Source organism: Lipotes vexillifer, unplaced genomic scaffold, assembly GCF_000442215.2.
Source record: "Lipotes vexillifer unplaced genomic scaffold, Lipotes_vexillifer_v1.1 scaffold6, whole genome shotgun sequence".
NCBI lineage: Eukaryota > Metazoa > Chordata > Mammalia > Artiodactyla > Lipotidae > Lipotes > Lipotes vexillifer.
The window spans coordinates 2,675,996-2,691,934 of record NW_006799037.1 but is presented as its reverse complement, the minus strand read 5'-3'; the positions used below and the strand labels follow the sequence as shown (position 1 = coordinate 2,691,934).

At 50.2% G+C, this 15,939-nt stretch overlaps 1 protein-coding gene across 1 annotated transcript in view; it reads right to left on the bottom strand.

Moving 5' to 3' along the window:
* The window catches only part of LOC103069359 (protein-methionine sulfoxide oxidase MICAL2), a 117,697-nt gene that overhangs the window by 23,061 nt on the left and 78,697 nt on the right, over positions 1–15,939 (bottom strand). Inside the window, 7 exon segments of the mRNA XM_007471410.1 lie at positions 2,708–2,776; positions 10,125–10,231; positions 10,629–10,828; positions 11,877–12,024; positions 13,167–13,257; positions 13,910–14,036; positions 14,883–14,998. Coding sequence (XP_007471472.1) covers positions 2,708–2,776; positions 10,125–10,231; positions 10,629–10,828; positions 11,877–12,024; positions 13,167–13,257; positions 13,910–14,036; positions 14,883–14,998 — 858 coding nt within the window.

The window sequence follows — 15,939 nt, the reverse complement described above, 5'->3', positions numbered from 1 at the left end:
ACTTAGTGTTTGAATTCTGACTCTTTCACCTCCCAGCCCAGTGACCTTGGCAATTTACTTCTCTGAAGTTTCCTAATCTGTAAAATGTGAGCAGTAACCCACCTTCATGTGACTGTTGAAAAAGTCAAATATAATAATGAAATGGTGAGCGGAATGGTTTTCAAAATATATCGTGTGGCTGACAAAGGGTAAAGAATTGCGGGGTGAAGGAAGCAAGAGGGGATGTCAGTGAGGCAAGGCACAGGCTCTGGGCTTCCCTTCTCTCCTCCGTGCCCCACTCCCAATGGCAACGAGTCCTGCTCTGTTGTTGCTACCTTTATAAAAAAAATTTAATTTTGAGATAATTTTAGATGGACAGAAAACTTACAAAGACAGCACAGATAGTTCCTGCGTACCGTAGACCCAGCTGCACCTAACGTTAACATCTGGAATAATTATGACACTGTTATCAAAACTAAGAAATTAACACCGGCACAATACCATTAACAGAACTATAGACTTGATTCAGATCGGGCCAGTTTCCCACTAATGTCCTTTTAGGTTCCAGGACATAATCCAGGATCCCACATTGCATTTAGTCATCACGCCTCCTCAGCCTCCTCCCATCTGTAATGGTTTCTCCATCTTTTTCTCTGTCTTTCATGACCCTGACAGTTCTGAAGGGGGCTGGTCAGCTATTTTGTGCAAAGTCCCTCCATCTGGGTCGGGCTGATGTTTGCTCGTGATTGGCCCCGAGTTAGGGGTTTTGGAGAAGGATGTAACGGGGATGTAAGGGAGGTGAGGGGCCCTTCTCATTGCTTTGCTTTGGGACACGTGATATCAACACGACTTGTGACCGTTTAGATGTTGACCGTGACCAGTTGGTTATGCTGTTTCATGAAATGGAATTCTATCTAAGATTTTCTCAGCTCATCTGCTAAAATAAAAGTTTAAAAATGATGGGTGTTCAGTGAACGTCTGTTCCCCGGTACCATAGATCTGCTCCCATCAGCCTCAGAAATACAAATGGCATTGTCACTTCAAGAGGGTAGTCAGTTTTCCTGAGGAGACAATGAATTTCCCTCCCAGGAACAGATGTTCTCAAAACAAAGTTATGTTCACTTAGAAGAAATTCATGGGAAGAGGCAAACTGTAGTCAATTGTTTTTTGGGTTTTTTTTTAAGATTCCCTAAGAGTAGCAGCCCCATGGGAAACCTTGTATGCACAACCGCTCTGAAGAGTTGGACAAGCACAAGCCAAAGAGTCACTGCCTACTTCAAAGTGGGAACGGTAACTCTGCATAGCAATCCAGGCTTGAGTGTGAATAGGACCAGTTTACTAGGCCGGTCACTGTTTGTACAGGCCAAAGTAGGCCAGGACAGTGGGTCGTGCAGAGTGGCCCTTTGCAGACGTTCACGGGCACGTGAATCACTGCGGGGGTCTCCTTCAAAACCAGATTTGGATTCAAGAGGTCTGGGGTGGGCCCTGAGAGTCCGCATTTCTAACCAGCTGCCAGGTGATACTGGTGCCCTTGTTCTTGGCCCACACTTTATGAGTAGCAAGAATTTAGAGAGAATCATTGCTTGGTTAAATCTGACTTAAGCAAAACAGCTGGCCCAGAAAACAGAGCCATTTCAGAAGGGGCAGGTGCAACCAGATTTCTTCCCACACTCTAAATCTCGTGCTGCCAACAACAGAAACAGCACAAACACCCCCTCAAATAAGCCACAGATGAAAGGCAGGAGAAGACTTCCCCGCGGGGATAAAATGTATCCAAGGGAAGCTTCTTGGGAGGAGGTGGGAGCGAATCACAGGCACTTAAGGCAGAGCCAATACCCGTAACTGGGGAATGGGATGCTTCTCCAGCCCAGTTCATCAGCCACGGCTTCTTCCTCTCAACTGTCTCCCTGTTCACTGGCTTCTTGCTCATGCCAGAGCCAAGAGCAGCGGTTCTTCAACCATATAAGATAAAATAAGGTTCTTTCTAAGTCCTATAAATGAAGTATGAATGTATCCTACAAATTATCCCCCTTGCTTCTATGTCATCATTTTGGTATCAGCCAGTAGGCTAGCTAAAGCTGATATCCTACAGTTCACAGACAGTATCTACTAACCTTGCTTTTGTGGAATTAGAATGGCTTTTTGGAATGAGCTATATATCTCAGGTCTCTTTACAGAGCTGCCTGGGGAAGCAAGAACTGATACTCTTTTTCTGATCAATTTTTTAGTAGCAGGAGAGAGACTCATGCTTGGCTTTGACAAAGTAGGCTGGAACTTTCTTCTCTCACCAGAAGGTGGCATTTGTGGGTGCTGGGACATCTGCTTTACAGAAAACACAAAAGGTAGAAACTAGGACTGGGAGAAAAGTGGGACTGCTGGTGCCTCTTTACTACTTACTATTAATAGTGATGATATCTTGATTACCCTAGGTGCCAAAGACCATGATTGGCATGTTATACACGTCCTCTTACTTAATCTTTAAAAATTCTGTGAAATGTCATCCATCGCAAATGCATAATCTGTGTTTTACAGATATAAGCCACACCCTGGGAGGGTGACATAGCTAGTGACCAGACCCAACTTTTTCCCATCAAGCCAAGCTTGGAACCCAGTGGTTCATGAGAGGAAAGAAAGAAGGGCAGGGCGACTGCCATGGTCAGAAGGGCGGGCTGTGGCCACTGGCTGTCAGGAAACGGGCTTTGTGTAAACCGACACTGAGCACACGCACCTCGTCCAGGTTGTTGAAGCCTTTCCGCCTCCGCTTGCTCATGTCATTCTCTTCGGTTCGGCTGTCCACCTGTGATGGCCAAGAAAGCATGGTGAGCTCAGGGCTGTCAAGGGCTGCGATGCCAGCACTGGGGATCCAGCCCTGCCCGCCACAGCTGCCAGCCCAGGAAACAGATGGGCAGAAATTACCCTGCACCGTGACACATGCTTTCGGCTGTGTTCAGGCACAGAGGAGGGAGCCTTCCCCAACCTCGGGAGCCAGGGGTTCTGTCAGAAGCGGGTGGGAACACAGCCCCCAAAATCATGTCAAAACATTCCAAAGCACAAAGAATCCCTGTGACATGGGCAGGGATTGTCTCCTTGTCAATGACCTTGGACTCAAGAGTGGTCACAGCTGGGCCTGCTGATGCTGCCCCGTGGAGATCACCTCCTACGAAGAGGTGCCACTGGCTCCCCTCACAGGCAGGGATTCTCGGGACTTAGATCAGCTGTCCAGGAATTTGATGGCAAATTACACCTGCCATTAAGCCACCATTGCAGCTACTGGTAAATGATATTATGTTAACTTCAAAGTAGCATCAGATATGGCCTGAAAACTATGGTGACCATACAGCCCAGTTTGCCCAGGACAGTTTGATGTATTGCTTTTTCCCCCAGCATAATTATGAATAGTGCCCCCTTTCATTTTCAAAAATATCCTGGTTTAGACAATAAATTGCATGGTCGTCCCATTGATAACCCCTTACAGCCTACTTTCTTCTTCCAAAATCTGGACATTTAAATCCAGAGAACCCGTCCCTACCTAAGCCCATTGCATGACCCTTGCAAAGGCCACCCAAGGGCGCACTTGTGGTCTGACTTATCTCCTCAAGGGAAGGAGGGGGACTGCACAGGTTGAGCTGACGCCACAAGCTGGGATGGGGCTGCAGGCTGGATTTAGTGCCTTGCCATGCACCCTGCTGGGTTAGCCTCTCCTTGACGCTGGGGTTAGACCTCGAGCTGGGACCTTCCCCAAAGGGCCAGCCCACTGAGGACAATGGAGCCGTCCCCACCGACTATGCGTCCCTCCCTGGGGGAGCCTCCGACACCCTCAGCGGGGCCCTCCATAGCAGGGCCAGATTAAATCCCAGCCTTTGTTCCACACTGGATGCAGCTGAAAGGGCTGCTGGCCACTCTCTCCTCTCAAACCCAGGCATGCTGCCCAGTCAGCCCCACACATTCTCACCTTGCCCCATCACAGAGGATCCTTTACCTCCTGGTTGTTCTAAATCAACAGTAATGATCAAAGCCCCCAGCACACAGTCTAGTGTGTACTCAACTTACTTCCACAGGCAAGCACCTGCTCCCCTGCACTTACACTCCCCCATCACCCCGCCCCTCCTCCTATTTACCAGCACCTTAAAAAATTTTTAAGACAAAATTAACTACAGTTTAGTCATTGATATTTGTTCAAAAATGTGACCCTTCCCTTGCTCAGGCAGCATAAAACAACAGATCAAAAGGGCCTCGCCTTCCCTTCAACATTTTCCTCAGCTTCTAATAAATCATTATACTGTGAATGGAAATGATTTCAACCCAAATGTTTGGGCAAACACCAAGAGAAACAGATGACCTTATTTACAGCATCGGGTCCTAGAGGCCCAGGCTGTCTGGGTGCCTGGCTCCACGGCCTGTGAGCCCTGCACTGGCCCGGAGACGAGCCTGTGAAAGTACAGGGTTTCCTCCCAACAAGAACACTTCATGCATCGTCTCAGGGGTTTCTGTTGTTCTTCTTGTTTCCACCTTAAATGAGGACTTGGCTTTTCCCTCAAAGAGCAACACATCTTACTCTCTTGCATTCAGCAGCCCTGGCTGTGACTGGTCCAACTGAGCCTGCCTGGATCCAAACTCAGTACGTTAGCCGCAGGCTCACAGAAAACACTCCTGGGGGGAGGGTACCCAGCAGCAGCACCTAAGAAGACCCCCCAGATCCTTATGGGGAGGGGTGAAAGGAAGTGGGTGGGGCAACATCAGCTCCTCTGATTCAGCCAGACCCATGGGACAATAAAATGCAGTCTATATGGTTAGCAACATACAAATCCAAAGGGTCTCTGTTCTTCCTTATGGATTTATCATGGAAGCACTGACTCTCAGATAAGAGCTAGGTTAAAACAAAAAGCTTGAAAAAACACAAATCTAGAGATTTATCTAATTTTTTTCTTATCTGTATATCACTATTGGGGAGCCAAAAATGCCTCCGTAACTCCCTCTCCTTGGACTCTGCTTAGCACTGTAGAGAATTGGGGTACAAGGGGGAAGAAAATACTTATTGTGCCCTGAGAGAGTATGAGAATAAACAAATAACTCACTTTCTTATTAATTTTTCCTGCCCTTTCACCCTAAGATACTTTCTTGTCATTATTTCCCAATGATTTAAAAGATTCTATATACCAAAAGGCATTTATTAAACTACTTGGTGTTGTCCATTAAAAAAAAATCAAAGACATATGTCTACCAATCTCATCATTTATCTGATCAGCACAAGATAATCACGTTCCCATACTGCCTGACTTAAGGTGATTTCAGCCCCAACTTTATATTTAGTTAGCTGGTGGAGAAATTCAGATCCGGGTCATAGGAAGAGAGGTTGGCCGTTGTAGGCAGTGTCCTGAGAGTATACTGGCCACCATGATATTTAGAAAGATGGTCAGTGACACTGGCAAGAGAGCTCTTCCCTTCAATGGCAGAGCAGCATGGAGCCATGGGTTCGAGTTCTGACACGAATTACTTCCCGGCTAAGTGACCTTAGGAAAATCACCCAACTTTTCTGACTTTAGTTTCCTCACTTCTAAGACACTATACTATCTAGCTCATAAGTAAGTTATTTTAAGGATGAACAAATTCACGTATATAAGACACTTCTCCTTTGAAGTGCTATATAAGTGTTAGACATTTTTAAGTTAGGTTAGTGCTCTTCACAGAATTAGAAAGTCTGAATTCTAGTTCTGGCTTTGACATTTACCACCTATATGGCACAGCATTATAATCTCCCTAAGACCAAGTTTCCCCATTTCTAAAACTGGGATGAGAACATGTCCCCTGCCTTCCTCAAAATGTAACAAGAGGAGCAAATGTGCTATGACACTGTAAAATGCTGGATCCATCATGGTTGCAGTACGGAAGCCAGTGGTCAACCCAACTAGTTTTACCGTTTTCAGAAAACGAGCATCTTCATTTAGTCAGTATGGGATGGGGACCATCATTTACAGAGCCCCTTCCATGTGCCAGAGAAGGAGCTCAGACCTGCAGTTCACACTTGTTCATCGTTGTCTTCGCAGCAATGCACTGTTTGTTATTACGATATTTTGCAGACAAGCTGAGGAACTTTGAGAGGTTTGAACACGTGCTGAATCCCCACCAGACCCAAATACGCATCTGTCGTCTGGGCTTCAGCTTGCATCCCTGTTCTATAAGTCAGCACAGAATCCCAGGCTGCAGTTACACAGAGGACGGGAGAGCGATCACCCTCAGCAGCGACCTGCAGACCACAGGTGCCCAGGGTGGGATGGGGACGGGCACGTTGCTTAAGCCCTGTGCTAACTGACCCGGGCAGCATCAGTACCTGGGTTGACTCCCTAAGCCGTCTTCAAGTCTCTGAAGCCTCGTACTGAGAAGTACGAGAACCCTAGTGGGAGTTCTGGCTGCTGGGTGGGTGGTTCTGTGAAAAGAGCTGGAGAAGGGGAGTGAGAGGAACTTAGGAAGTCACACTGGAAGGTCAGCTCCCTCCAGCAGAGACCTTGGCCCTCTTTGTTCACTGCTGTGCCCCCAGCACTGAGAACTCAGCATAGTACGGGGACTCGGTAAATCTGTGTTGAATGACTGGGCGAATGGAGGAAGCACTTTCTTACATAACTGCCCCTGGATCTTTGGAAAGTGTCTGTGCAGGAGGGTCAAGGAGAAGAGCTGGGAGGGGGACCCTCCAGCTCAGACCAGACACTGATCTGAGTCATGCTTTGTGAACCCCACTCCACCAGGGTCAGCGCTAGAGGAGGACCTGGGTCAGAATCAGCCAGCCGAGCAGGATAAATCCTGGGGCCACCCGCCTGTCTTCTAGGATGGGCTTTCCAGGGACAAATGACAACTTCTGTGTTGTGTTGTCCCTCAAGGGATGGGCCCAGAATGGGGAAAACAAAGATCAGACACCTCGACCATGTATGTAGTATAATATGTGTCATAACTGAAGTGGACATAAATCTAGGCATTACCCACGTGTGGTTAAGACGAGGTGAGCACAGACAGGTTGTGTGTGTGTGTGTGTGTGTGTGTGTGTGTATGCACTCACCTGCACACATAGGAGACAGAGATCACATATGTGTGTTCAGATGTCACCTGTGAGCCTGGTGACAAGAGCTTTGGAGTCTCCAGGAACTGTCCCATGCTACAAGGCTTCTAGCTGCTGACTGGGACAGAAGCAGACCTGCAGCAGACCAAGGGCTTTTCTTTAAGAGGAAAACAGAATCCCTAAGCTCCTCTCCCCCTCCCCAGGCGTGGGCCATCCAGTCTTCAGAGATAACCAACCCCGGTAGGTTACCACTCACCGGAGGCACAACCCTCTTGGCGTGGAATGGGAAAGTCATTCTCTCTAAAATAAACAAGTTTCTGGATGGAGGAAGAGCCTTCAATTTTGCCCAAAGTTGTTCTCTTTTGCTGGAGTTTGGATGTTATCAGGAAAATAAGATTAGGGAGGAAAGAAGAATTTAACACCAACATCAAAAACCAGGAGGGAGAGAGACTGTAAGACTGGCTCAGGAGAGAAACAATGAGCCCTCTTCAGATTAAGAGGCCACACGTGAACAAAGGTGGGCTGATCAATCCCCGCATCAAGATGGTCCTCTGAAGTCAGTGAGGGGGGAGGGAAGGGAATGGAGGGACGAGAGGAGGGGGCGAGGTCAACTACAGACGCACCTGTACACACAGATCGTGTGTCTGAGCTCTGGTGTACAAAATCACGCAAGCGCAGCCTAGCCTCCATCTCCAGTCCGTAGGGGCACGTGAACCAGGGCAGTGAAAAGTGTGTGTCTTATTGCATTGATATCTTGTGTAACTGCGGGGGAGCCCCGTGTACGTGTGCAGTTTTCAGTCTCCTGTGCAGACCTCCTCTGTGCGTGTCCAGGGGCAACCTGGAGTGGACTCAGTACTCTTTGGTCATGAGACATGTTAAGACCAAAGAGCATTGCAAACAGATTTCTCCAGACCAAAAAAGGATCCAGATATAAGAAGAAGACACATGACAGAAAGGGGAGAAGGTACTTTGCACGTGCTTGGACCATTGCACTGGCGTTGAGTGGTGGACAGTATATGCTGGGGTAGTTTAGTGCCAGGGCAGAATGTGACCCAGTGGCCCTGCAAACCCACCAACACACCAGTTTGAGGAAAAAGGGTGGGACAACTAATGCCCACACCAGGCACTTACTTCAATGACCTATAACCTCTCTACCTATCCGAGAAGCAGGACAAACTTCAGACATTAACTGGGGCCATGGGAGGGAATCAGACCTGTGGATTTTAACCGCTCTCAAGATGGGCAGTCAAGGAGCACACCCTGGAGGAGACTGGATGTGGGCCAAAATCAGCCAGGGCTGGGCCGGGCAGAGCCCACGCATCCCCGCTGCATTTGCTAGCAGAGCCAGGGCGAAGTGAAGTGCTGCTCCGGCGCCCTCAGAGGGCCTGGAGGGCCTGGCTGACGGCTGACTTTTGACCATTCCCACCTCCTGAGCCAGAGCTGGCCAGGCTTTTTCAATTCGGTCACTCTGTAAACAGAGGTGTGGTGAGTGAAAGGTTTAAACATGCCTCTCCAGTTCCCAGCTGTGGGCTAAGTGGTGGAAGGAAAGTGGGTGAACGGAGAAAAGTGATAAATGTTTGGCTCAGAGAGCTTCCAGAAAGGCTGCACTGGCTTGCCTGGGATGGAGTAGCCCAAAGCAGGGGTCCTCGGTCATCAGAGGAAAAGCAGCTGGGCTGAGGTGGGGCAAGCCGATGACTGGGCTCCGGAAGACAGCTTTCGCTCAGTGTGACCTACGGTGGGTCACGGCATCTCCCACAGAGGCTCTGAGTGGGGCAGCTTGGGGAGCAGAGGGGCACAGGGCAGTGGGGTGCAGCTCAGCCTTTCAGCTGCTCTGCTTACACCCGAGCTGACCCGCACACCCGCCCTCCCCAGCCCCCGAGCCTGTCCCTTCCTAGAGACAGGGCGTGTAGAGCACTAAGTACCCAGTTCCTAGAGTCAGCACAACCACTGCTGCCTTCCAGGGAGCACAGCCCTCAGGGGAAAAAGTGACCACTGATCACATAGCCCAGGGAAAGAAAGGAGGCCATGGGGCCCCAGCCCCACCCTGGGTGGAGGGGTTGGCAGGACAAGGCATGACTGGCCAGCAGTTAAGAGCCTGTGGCAAGCCAGAGACACTGAGACGCACGCAGAGGCCTGCAGCCCTCTGCCGAGTCAGTGGAGGGAAGGCAAGCTCTGTGCGAGCCCCTGCAGCCTAACATCTCTGGGCCTCCACTTTTTAATCTGTAAAATGAGCACATCAAGCAAGGCAACTTGTATTATACCTTCCATGGAGATGCCGTCATTCATATTACCCTGTAATTTCTCATTAGGCCTGTGGTTTCCAAACTGTGTACCAAGGCACCCTGTGGCACCAGAGTGAACTCAGAGAGGAGCCGCAGGATATTTGAGATTTTCTAGGGAAGCATGGTGATGTCTGTCACACACCTTGCAAAATTCCCCTACCAAGTTATTTGGCTATAACTACTTAACAAACGAAAATTTTAGGCATTTCTTTTGAACTGGGGGCAGTGTGAAAAAAAATTACTAAGACACTAAAGGTGCCATAAGTTGGGAAAATTTGGGAATCTCTTTATTAGGTTCTGAGCTCCTCAAAGGCAAGGTCCATATATTACTCACCTCTGTATATTTGCTCCCCTCATCAAAAACAAACAAAACATTCAGCCTTAAAGTTGGCATGAACAGGGCCCAGTAAACATTGTTGAATGAATGAATTAAAAAAATGAATGGAACAGAATATGTAAATGTAGCCTCATCATCCACTTCTGCTACTAAATGGCCATCGTGTTCTTGATCTAAATTGCTTAACAAAGTGAGATATCGTGTCCATCTCCCTGCTTAGGAGGCAGAGCTAATCTGATTTACTTTTAAAAATACTCACCAGCATGTCCTCTTTGCTCCCTGCCCTTCCTATAACCACATTGAAGGCACTGAAGCTGGCTACATGGTGCAGGGGAACTTGACTGAGTTCTACTCATGTCTTCCTGAGCACTTGATCTAGGTAATTTATCAGCGTAAACAGACCCAGCACGTGGCATCTCCCTTCCCCTCACCCATCCACGTTTAAGAAGAAATTAAACAAACCCAGGCCGAAACTTACTCGTGGAGTTCTCTTCCTTGGAAATGTGAGGTTGAGATAGTTATGAGAAATGGATGATTTGGCCATGCCAAGGTCAGCATTCTCTCCGTAGTTTTTGCGCCAAGCATCTGTTAGGAGGTAAAAGTAAGACTGAGATCCAGATCCTTCCACTGCTCCCCCAGAGCTCACGGGGTGTCACTGAGTCAAGGCCCCTCCAAAATAATTCCCTCACCCCCAACTGAAGCTGTCAGTGGCCTGCACAGAGGGCTGGTGCCGTTCTGTCAGTGATCTCCCGGTGACAAGGGCAGATGCAGGCCAGCCCCATGTGGCACCTGCCACACAGGACCCACTTACATACGTGGGTCTGGGTGCGTGGGGTCCACCCTTATTTGGGCTCAAAGGCAAAGGGAGGGCAGGGGTCAGCCCCAGAACAGAGGACATCAGTGTGAAGAGCAGCCAGATGTGGGCACAGGGCAGAGACGGCTCAGGGGCTGGCAAAGCCTCATCCTGAAAGCAGGTCCTTACCCACAGGCCTCAGCGGGGTGCCCCGGAAGAGCTCATAGAACTTGGAGAGGTACATGACCATGCTGAGCTTGTCGGGCTGCGGGGCTGAGGCCATCTCTTTGCCTGTGGTCACTGGGGGGATGCCAAACTCACGCTCGGCCACGTCAAATGCCAGCTGGTTGTTCTCCACAGTGTCATCTTCATTCAAAGAGTCAAAGTTGCTGGAGAATCAGAACAAGGTGAAGTTTTCGGAGAGGATGCAGAGGGGTGAAGAGCTGAGCAAACTTAGCCATAAGGAGCAGTGACAACGCCCTTGCTCCAATCCCTCCACCACTACCCCCCACCCCGCAGGGGGGCTCAGCCAGAAGACGCTAACCCTGTCCTCACTCAGGGTGGAACCAATCAGATCTGGGCCATGAAAATGTCATCTGCTACCTGGGATGAAAAATATCAGAAAATAATTGGAAAATTTATGAACTACTTTACTTTTATATAGTTCCCGTTCATTCTTTTCCTTTTAATTACAAACGTGATATGGGCTTCTTGTAAATAGAAGAATCAAGTTATATAAAGTAAGAGGTGAGAGCCTATCCCCTTCTCAAGGCAACCTCATCTCCTAAAGGTACCAACTGATAAAATTCAGGTTTCCACCCAGCCTTCCGGATGAATTTGCTCATGGGTGTGAGGTTACACTGCAGTTGATTTAAACACAACATAATAGATGTATTGTGCTTTCAACATCACAAAGCATTTCCACAAACATAATCCGACCTTCCTAATGACCCTGCCACTATTCCTGATTTATAGATGAAGACGGCGAACTCAGAGAAGATGAGGGGCTTTTGCCCAACAGTACACAGCTAACGGATCTGGGTCACAAATCTAATTCTTTTGGCTGTAAAACCCTCAAGCTGGTCCCCAGAATTAGATCTTGCCCATAAGTCCTCTCTTGAGGGTAGAGCTCCAAGGTGTGAACACTCAAATTTCCCAAATGAAAGGGGTTTGGTGTATGAGTGCAGTCAATCACCGAGCCTGAGTCATTCTGCTCCTTACATAGAAGGAACGCAGATCAAACAAGTTGCTGGCAGAATCATCAGTGCAAAGGGAAAAGAACAAGCCGAAGACAAAATTCAGATTCAAAGTGTGCAAAGAGAAATACTGATCTACGCGCTGAAGATTCTGCATCTAGAACAGCCCTGGTCTCGCCTGTCTCCAGGGTCCCCTTGGGCCATGAGGGGCTCGCCAGGTCCAGCTGGGCCCCAAACTCACATCAGCTCAGGCCGGAAGTGGTGGATGATGGCACACAGGGCCAGGCCACTCTGCCAGGACGTGGTCAGGTCTGTGACGTTGACATGCTGGTAGCCCTTGGTCTGCTGCTGGCACCAGGTTAAGAGCTTGCTGGGCCGGATGTCTGACTCTGCAGCAAGAGGAGATGGACAGTGGTGAAGCGCTGTACGGAAATCTCAGCAGCTCCCCCGGGGACCCGCTCTGTCGGCCACCATGGGTGGGGACCAGGAGGAACAGCACTGAGGCAGGGGCTGTGGGCACAGCTGCAGCCCCATGAGGGGGTCCTGTCGAGAGCATGCAGGAGGGCAGGATGCTGGGACAGGAAGCATGCTCTCCTGCAGGAAAGAGTTCCTGAGACGCCCTCTGGCCAGGTCCTGGTTAGAGGCTAGGAACACAGAGGTGAGGGTGACATGGACTCTGCCAACAACATGCTTATCTTGTGGGGAAGACAGACACAGAAGTGGGTGACAGTAACAGAGAAACCCAATGCCAGGGGAGCACATGAGTGGGTTTGCCAGAGTCTACCAGGGCAGGGGAACTCGCCAAAGAAAGGGTCATGGAGGAGGTGCATTTGACTGCTTCTAGAAGAGTGTCTAGGACAGAAGGAGAGCTCCAGGAAAACAAAAAGGACTGTGCCGTGGCAAAGAATCTAGAGAAACCTGCCATGTTATGTGACATGGTTTATTAAAGGCCGGCAGCAGCAGGGCGTGTGGGTGTGGAAGGCAGGGAGGGGTGGCTGGTGAGGCTGAGTTTGCCCGATGGTGGGCAGGATGCAAGGTCTGGGCAGGCAGTGGAAGCCAGGTGTGTCTTTAGGCAGGATAGTGACCTGAGCACAGCCGGGTGGACGCTGGGAAGCTGGTCATTTAATCACCCCTTCCCTCCACACTGAGCACCAGCCTTGTGCACAGCACTGTGCCAGGCCCTGGAAGACCAGGAAAAGAGTGAAGCACATGGAGCTTTTTATCTAGCTGGGGAGACAAGACTCCTCATACTGGAAACACCAGGAGAAGAAAAGCAAGTCCCAGGGAAGTCAGTCCAGTTCACTTTAATGTGTCAGGCGCTCGCCTCTAACCCACACAGTGATCCTATGGTTGGTATTGTCCTTGTCCCGGTTTTTACAGATGAGGAAACTGAAGTGCAGAGAGCAGAGGCACCTGGCCAAGGTCATGTAGGTCACTGGATCAGAGCCAGGCTGGCTGCAGGGCCTGTGCCCCAGTGGCCACCCCGCAGGCCTCCTCCCTGCAAAGCTGGGGTCCCAGGAGGGCCACTTACCCCGCCTGGAGAGGCCGACGGATCTCCTCACTGAGCCCAGCCTCTCGAGAGGGCACTGGTGCAACTCTTTAGTGATGTACAAATGCTTCACCTAGGAGCGACAGAGGACACACAGCTGTCTGCTGGTTTCCCCCAAACCCTAGTCGTTGCAGGGCCACTGAACCCACCCCACCCTCTCATCGACATTGGCTGCCCTTTTCCTCTCTCACCGAAGGACATGACTTTCAGCAAGGGAACCAGCAACTTGAGACAGAGCTGCGGATCTGTCATCCACCCAAATGTGGGGGAACTCGAGTGTGAATATATGTAATTGGCTGATTTTTAAAATTCACACCATTCTCTGTGCTATTGATTGAAGAGGTCAGAGTTTGTGTGACTCTTAAGTCGATGGGAGAAAAAAGAGACTCTAGGACCTCAGATGGAAAGAACTTGGTATTTGATCAGTAGATTATTTGAGAGAGGTATGCTCAGCAATGCATATGCTCAGTGACAAATAAACATACGTAAATACATGTACATATGTGGACACACACTTACATGTGTTCTAGGTCTCTCCTGTTGGCTAGAGAGATGCTGCCTCTACTTTACTCTGTGGCTTTCCCAGAGAGAGAAATTGGCCTCACCTTTGGGCCAAGAGGCAATGGTGGCCTGGGTCCCAAGGATGTGCCAAGATTTTAGGTGACCCCCTACTTCTCACCACTCAGTGCCTGGTGACCCACACAGGACTCCAGGCAAGGTCTTACCTGATGGGGCCTGACGCAGTTTGAGTTGAGGTTTGGGTACCGCGTCCCCGGGTCCAACGTGTACTGCTCAAAGTTCTTATTGATGTTCTCTGGGGTCGTTTGAGGTAACAGCCGGTAAAGACTTTCTCTGGAGGAAGGCAGAGCAGACAGGTCAAGGGTTGCTCTTGCAGCCTCTGGCCTTCTCTCCACTCCTCCCCTCCACCCGCCTTCCCCTGCTCCCAAGAGCTTCTTAGATCTGTGTTTGCACAACCCTTCCCAGCAATGCCTGGCCCTCCTGCTTCTCGAGATCTGCAAAGCTGGGGAGGGTCAACACGGCCAAGGGGAAGCAGGAGGGACCCTGGGAGATGGTGAGGCTGGCCTCCTCCCTGGGGCGGAGGGCAGGGACTCAGAGCTGGCAGCCCAGAGACCTGCGGTTTTGCTATAACTGTCACTCAGCCACCCTGCCTCCTGTGGCTGGTCCCCCATGACCACAGGTCTCCACACCCAAGACCAGCAGGGGCCCGTCCGCACCCGCCAGCCCTGACTTATCCTGGTCCACCAGCTGTCACAGCCACGTGGCCAGCAGCAGGCGTCTGGGAGGAAGCCCAGGATCTCAGCAGCAGAAGAGGCCTGGGAGGTGAGAGCACCCAGCCCCCAACAGAGTGGGACTCAGTGCTGCAATGGAAGCTTCCCCTAAACCTTTTCTGATTCCTCAGTGTCCCAGCAGTGTCGAGAACCCCAACTTCAGGGCCGCCCTGAAGATTTCTCTTTGGCATCCAGGGCTTAAGGGCCTGGCCCCCACGGAAAGTCACTGGGGGAGGGAGATCAAGACAGAGAACGTTTCCTTGGGGACCCCAATGATGAAATCAGGCCACATGTGGGAAGGCAGATGAGAGGGGGCAGAGGCTCCAGGTTCATCCAGCCTCACTCCCTCTCCTGCCTGAGTTTTGACCCGGCCCTGCCTCCAGCTGAGGGTCCTGCTATTAATACTCACCTTTCAGCCAGCAGCTCCAGGGGAGGAGTGCCCTGGTCCCAGCTCTTCACCATCCACGCCGTGTCAAAGGCTGCCAGAAAGCCGCGGGCACAGCCGGTGCCCATCGGCCAGAACGGCTGCAAAGGACACATGCAAAGTTCTAGTTGATTCCAGTGATCCCCAGACTGCCATCCTATTCTATCCAGCACCTGGTGTTTGCCAGGCCTGTGCGAGGCACTGGGGGGACAGAGAGGTGACAGGCAGCCCACTGGGACTCACCACAAATACGAATAGCTGTAGCACAAAGTAATATGCAAGGGTGCTATGACACGGGAACAGCAAAATTGCTTTGGGGGCTCAAAAAGGCAGAGGCAAAACCACGCTGAGGGAGGGAGACAGAAATCAAGGAATGCTTCAGGGAAGAGTTGCATTTGTGCTGATTTTAAAGTATGAATAGGATTCTGATCTTGATCCGTTCAGAACAGTCTGGGCGAAGGCTTGGTGTCGGGAAAATGACGGAGCCGGATGGAAAAACAGCCCGTCTGGTTTGGGTGCAGCAGAGAGCACGGGCAGGGAGTACCGGGAGAAAGAAAGCTGGGAGGGAGGATTGGGACAGAAGCAGGGGAGGTGCTGAGTGCTTAAGCAAGGAGCTTAGGTTAGAGTCCGCACACAGTGGTGAGCAAGCATTGATTCACCAAGCTAAGTTCTAACTAAACTGTTCCACGTGCACCCAAAGCGTGGTTTGAAATTTGATGCTAACTTCGGATAAATACATCAACATTTTTTGGTCAGTGCTTACATTAAGATAAAAATTTACCCTTTCTGAAATCATTCACTTAATGTAAGAATCCTAGCATCTGCACATCTTCTGGGAAGAATTTTGAGCAGGGAGGCCATGGACTTTGGGGCCCACACTCCTTTCTTGCTCCTATTCGAACTCGATGCTGACAGGCTACAGAAATCCACCCAGAGGAGGAGGAAGTCTCCAGCCAGCTGCGGGTCTGCACGCTCTGGTAAGGACGGCCTGACCCGGGCCACTTAGTTTTTTTTTTTTTTTTTTTTTTTTTTTTTTTTTGTG